Source organism: Homarus americanus, unplaced genomic scaffold, assembly GCF_018991925.1.
Source record: "Homarus americanus isolate GMGI-L3 unplaced genomic scaffold, GMGI_Hamer_2.0 scaffold42653, whole genome shotgun sequence".
NCBI lineage: Eukaryota > Metazoa > Arthropoda > Malacostraca > Decapoda > Nephropidae > Homarus > Homarus americanus.
Window position 1 is genome coordinate 1 of NW_024714235.1, and position 6,139 is coordinate 6,139.

At 37.6% G+C, this 6,139-nt stretch overlaps 1 protein-coding gene across 1 annotated transcript; it reads right to left on the reverse strand.

Annotated features, from left to right (window-relative positions):
- Nucleotides 1–3,979: 3,979 nt before the first annotated feature.
- On the reverse strand, nt 3,980–5,225 carry LOC121878545 (zinc finger MYM-type protein 1-like; the record flags this gene model as incomplete). The annotated part of the gene is made up of 1 exon (XM_042384845.1): nt 3,980–5,225. A coding segment is annotated over exon 1 (1,246 nt), but the record flags the coding sequence as incomplete, so codon positions are not given.
- Between the last annotated feature and the right edge of the window lie 914 nt (nt 5,226–6,139).

Consider the following 6,139-nt stretch of genomic DNA (forward strand, 5'->3'; position numbering starts at 1 on the left):
CCATGGTAAATATTTTAGATAAAGTCTCAAAACACTGCCACCACCACAAGAGTTGTTCCAGTTTGTTCATTTTTTCCACATATGTTCTTATCATTATACTGTACTGTACTGTATTTAGTATTTTAAAAGATAAAAACTCTTTTATTTTAACTAAAAGTATTTTTATTTGTTTATTTTTTAGTTTTCTATACGCTGTATCTATGATCTACGTAGTGGGCAGAGCACAAAGGATGAGGAAAAATGTGACGTAAAACACGGCAAAAGGCGATCATTTGACGGTAAGTGTTGTTTGTGTGTCGTTTATGTGAAGAAATAAATTATTTACCATAAGTACTCCTCCAAAAAATCTGCTGAGTCAGCATGTCTTGTCGTCTGCCCTATTTATTTACAACCGACCCACTCAGTCCGAGTGTACACTCACATACACAAAAAATTTAAAATTACACCATGACGCTTCAACAAAGTTGATTTCATTAGTATCAGATCTCAAAATAAGTAATTTATGTTTAATATGATGGGGGGTCAGCCCCCTGATTAGGAAGTTAGGTAAGGTTAGTAACATAAGAATGGAGGAAACTGCAGCGGGCCTATTGGCCCATGCTGAGCAGTCCCATTTACACCCAACCCCTATTGCTCATATATCCATCCAACCTATGTTTGAAGCTATCCAGCATTTTCGAGTTAATGATGATATTTGGTAACCTGATCCACTCGTCCACTACTCTATTTCCAAACCACTGTTTACCTATTTCACGCCTAAATCTAAATTTGTCCAATTTAAAACCATTGTTACGAGTTCGCTCCTGGTTGGATAGTTTGAGTACCTTTGTAATGTCCCATTTGTTCAGCCCTGACTTCCATTTATTCACATCTAAAGGAAGGTTTCTTTGGTTGGTTAGGTCAGGTTCTATTAGGTTCGAGTAATTGTTGCCCCTTTTTAAATAATTATTATTATATTATAATAAGAAAATATGTGGAGAAAATTAATGAAATCTAACAACTCCTTCTGGTGGTAACGGTGTTCTCATAAATTACCTACAGCTGTTGTCAGACATTACCATAGAAATTTTATTTCTTCCCCTACAAAGAATGTGGACGTGAAATTACTGGCATATGATGATCACTGTTCACAATGTTTTTATCCCATTATTTCATTGTTCTTTCATGCCCTGCCAACTAATTAGTACTCCTCCACTTTCACCACTATTAAATTACCATGAAAAACATAAGAAAAGCCTATTAAGGTTATTAATTTCCCAGTATCGTCACTAATGTATCATTCTCCCCCCTCCTTTTTTTTTCAAGAGATAAGACGGTAAATTTGCATTGTCACACCGTTCTCTGTTAGAAAGTCAAAAATAAATTTTCTAGTGTATTTGTGTGTGCTTAGACCGAATATGACCTTCATTTCTGGGGGAAATTAGCCGGGTTTTTTTCAATTTTTTTTTCGTTGGACATTTTCCGAAAAAAATCATGGCAAAAATACACAAAAAACAAAAAACACTAGAAAAACAAAAAACTAACCTTATGATGGAATCATTTATTTCTTACCGTATTGGCCTGGTTCTTGTTCGTCGTTACATTCTGGGATTCTTACCCAACGCCACATATGTTGGTCTTTGCGATATTTACATTGTCTTGCTCTTAGTACACTTTACTGAGGTTGGAAGAACACCATGCGATCGAAAAAATGCTATAGTTTCTACGTTTTTTTCCAAAAACTCGCTATCAGCTCCATATACTTTAAGTGACACCTATCGCAGACTTCCATGGTCGGAACTGAACTTGAATTTCAAAATATGAGACCCAAAATGATACTCGAATTTGATTGGGCCAAAAATACTGCAAATTAAACCCAAAATCATTTTAATTGGTTTCAAAATAAAAAGGCTTTTGATTGGCCGTGTGACGTGTACGGGAACGCATGAGCGTGATGATTTATGAAGTAGACACGAGACACTCAGTGTTGGAGGAGAGGCAGACGATAATGGCGGGAGGTTAATGGAAGAAAATAGAAATTTTTTTGGAAAAGCGATCTCCGTTATTATACATTTCCGCCGGTAATGTAATAGATGAATATTATCTTATAATTAGACGTCTTATTTAAATATGATAATAGATTAGTGGTAGGAATGAACGGTAGTGTAAACGCAACAATACCGATAAGACACCATTTATATTCTAGTTTAATTTCAAGCTGTGGGGTTAAAGAACTTAAGAGGAACAACTGCTGAGAAGTATTACCCCACAAAGCTCTGCCAGCACTGGTTGCTTTGCTCCTGTTATATTAAAACATAGTTCAATAAAGGTTTACTAACAGTGGTGAAGGGGTGTAGGTAGTAGTACAGATGGACTAACGAATGGTAGTGTTAATGAAGCCAACGCAAAATTTTCACGACTCGAGTGTGTTCTTAATATGGAAATTACTACTAAAATTATACTTCCTAATAATAAAGCATGACGAAAAACCAATACAGTATGGATAATGCCACTTGTATTACATATTACCTAAGGACTAGGTAATACAGTCCACTTACTTGGAGAGTGTGTTATCAGTTACTGTTCACCGCCGTGTGCTATGACTCACTTCTTGACATCCACTGTGTCTTCCACCACATGACAACAGTGACAGTGGCTTTTAATTATATTTATGATACACAGCGGCCGCCAGGAAGTACCTATATGGTGGAACCTTTTAAACAAAGTTAAACGTACGTGCTGGTGGCGAGCGCTGCCGCCGTCTAACGTCAACACTGCGTTTCAATTCCTTCATTAAATTTATGTACTGTATATACGTTTACAAGATGCTGTATTATTGAAATATTTGTTAGCTTGAGTTCAATAAAAAGCTAAAACATAACACTAAGTAAAATTTTTTAATAATTATCAGTTTTAGATCAGTCGAAAATAAGATTGTTTTGTGGTAAATTTGATCTACCCGAGGAATCGAAGGAAGCTCACGCCATGGTAGACTGACAGGTCGTGGACGTGTTACTTCAATATTACCTTCAGTAACTTACACGTACTAGTCCACATATCTCTGTATGTATGTATATGTAAACTGTAAATTTCTAACTAAAAGATAAAAAAAAGTCCATATCGTGCGGAATATTCACTTTTACACTCTGAACCTAAACTTTCGGTATTATTGTACTTTCTGACAACATGGAACCTTAGGAATTTTTCGAAATATTCAATAGATTAGACCATTCTAGACACTTCCATGACCTTTTCCTCACGGGGCCCCCGGTTGGGAGATTAGGTTAGGTTAGGTAATTTTTAGGTTGTCCGAAAGTAAAACTTTCATCAAACATTTGCAATTTAATGAATGTAGACTGACTGTGTATTGTAACGCGTGTATCCAAGAAATAATAGGGGAAGAAACTATTACTCCCTCATATAAGTGTAGATTTATATAAGCTTTTACTTGTATATTCTTAATTTCTTTCTACAAACCACTGATGATCCTGTTACCAACACCTCTTCCCAGTGGCGGCTCGTGAAAAATAAAATGGAGGGACTGCAAGCCTCACACAACAGTAGGATACACAAATTTGACCTACCTCAGGTATGAGTTGTAGTTGATGTCCACGAATTCCCAGGGCATGGTAGTAGTGTTGGTGGTAGAAGGGATGGCCGAGGTGGTGATGGACCAGTATTAATTGAAAATAAAGTCGGCGTGTCTGCTCTTCGATGTAGCAAAATTGTTTATTACTATTTCATTAAAATCCTTTATTTCTGTTATCATTTTATTTTCAATGGATATCACTGCTAAAGCAGACAGTCTGTCATTCACCATGGTACTGCGCAAAAAAGTTTTAATTCTCTTCAAAGTTGAAAAGCACCTTTCTGCTTCTGCCGTTGTCATTGGAGTTGTTATTAAAATTTTCAGCAACTTGAGTGTCTGAAAATGTTGACTGTAGATTATTGTCATTCATCATCTCCAACAAGTCTATGAGACTTTCTGATTTACACAAACCTTCTCTTGTGTACAGTACAGTAAGTTCAGTTCTCAATTTGTCTTTTTCAAGCATGGGATATGCTGCAACTGCTTGTTCAAGTTCATTACTCGGGAAATTTTTGGCATACACTGGAAAATTATTCACTAAAAGTAACTTGCTTGCTTCCAAATGATTAGTAAAGCTGAATCTCTCTCTGCACTGCAGCAAAATTACGTCACAGACCTCCTTTGCAGCAGCTAATTTGTCTGTTTTAAATTTTCTTCTTTTCTGCTCAGGAGGCAACAGCAACACCATCGCATCACATTCGTCTCTTAATTTCTGAACTGCGGAATTAAAAACTTTTAAAGAGGCGTTAGCCTTAGCTGCATCAATATTTCTAGACTGAAGCTGAGAGAACATGATGTCAACATGAGGCATTACTTTGGAGAAAAATTCCAACCAAAATTCGAATTCAGGATCATTCACAATTCTTTTGATACCAGCTGCTGCAGATCCAGTTTCTCTTGAGTTAGATGCTTCCAGTGTGCTGCAACATTCAATCAGTGCATCTTTCATTTCATGCACAGCATTGACTGTTCTGCTCTTGAAATTCCAACGTGTTGCAGATGGCCTTGGAATTCGATGACCAGCAACATTCTCCAATGCAGCCATTCTTTGTGGAGACTTAGAAAAAAATGCTGGTATTCCTGACAAGCTATTGAAAAATACACGAACATTGGTATTCTGTGATGTTGCCTTTCCCAAAATCAAGTTCAGTTGGTGGGCATAACAGTGGATAAAGTGGGCATTGATATACACTTCTTTTATTCTGGTTTGCACACCTTTATTGACTCCACTTAGAGCAGCTGCACCATCATAAGTTTGGGCAATGAGCTTGTGTGGACAATCACCAATTAAAGTCTGGAGCTCTTTATGAAACACACTTGATAAGGCTTCTGCTGTCTGATTGATAGGGTTAAAAAATCCCCAGAATCTCTCAACAGGCTTCCCTTGTAGCTCATACCTTAGAACAATTACCATCTGTGTGTTATCGTAAATATCCGTTGTCTCATCACACATAACTGCCAAATAATCTGCATTCTTTACTTCTTCCTTGATCTTATTTTTGCAAATTTCCAACATTGATTCTAAAAGTTCATTCTGTATTGATTTAGATGTTCCTTTAAAAACTGTAGCGGTCTTTAAATGAGCATCTAAGCTAGAATCCAGTTCACAAGCAAAATCAACTAATCCACGAAATACTCCCGGATTCTTAGAGCTCATTGTTTCATCATGTCCTCTAAGAGGGAGTTCAAATTTTCCACAAAATTTTACACAGTTTATGATTTTGGATAACATCTCTGTTTTTTTTCACCTGTTCATTGTGTTTTGCAACTGAGAGCTTGTATGCTGTGTCAATCTGAGCTGCAATGTTCACTTTACCCAGCAACGATTAATTAATCATGTTATTCATATGTTTGGCTAACTGCTCATGTTTCACTATTTTCTGTGGCAAATGCCTCAAGTCAGTCACACCACTTTTCGTCCATGAGTCCCTTGCGGAGGGCCTTGAGCTACACTATTTATGAGGGCTGCTACTGCCACCCTTCATGAGGGCCTGTGTGTCAGTAATACCTTGCAATTTTATATATCACGCACAGGATGAGTTAGGAGGCTCGTGGGTAGATGTAATGATAGTATCAAGCAATAGGGAAGAAATAACGGTAAATACTGTAGGGAAATAATAGACACAATTATACAAATACAAAATTTATTTAAACATGAATATGAAATTAGGAGAAAGAATTTATTTGTGCCAACAGACGAACTCTAGTACTAGGCCCTCAGGCTCAACATACTCACACCATTACTGGGTGGACATAATAACACTTCCAACCCTACTGGGTGGACATACTCAATAACACAACTATTATAGTCACTTAGCACCATAAAGACCAGGGCAACTGCCACTACAACACTCAGTCATCAGGTGTGGTACTCAAGCAACAGCCATGGGGTCCAGCCACCATGGAGTACTTTCCGACGAACTCTGAAGATCCCAGTGGATTAATTCCACCACACAAATAGCCCTACTGAGTTAGACACTCATCCAACCATGATGGGGGCTGGAAGTGGTGTGTGGCGGGGTGATCCGGGGTCACCTCGCAGACCGACCGTTAGGGTCAGACGAGCCAGCT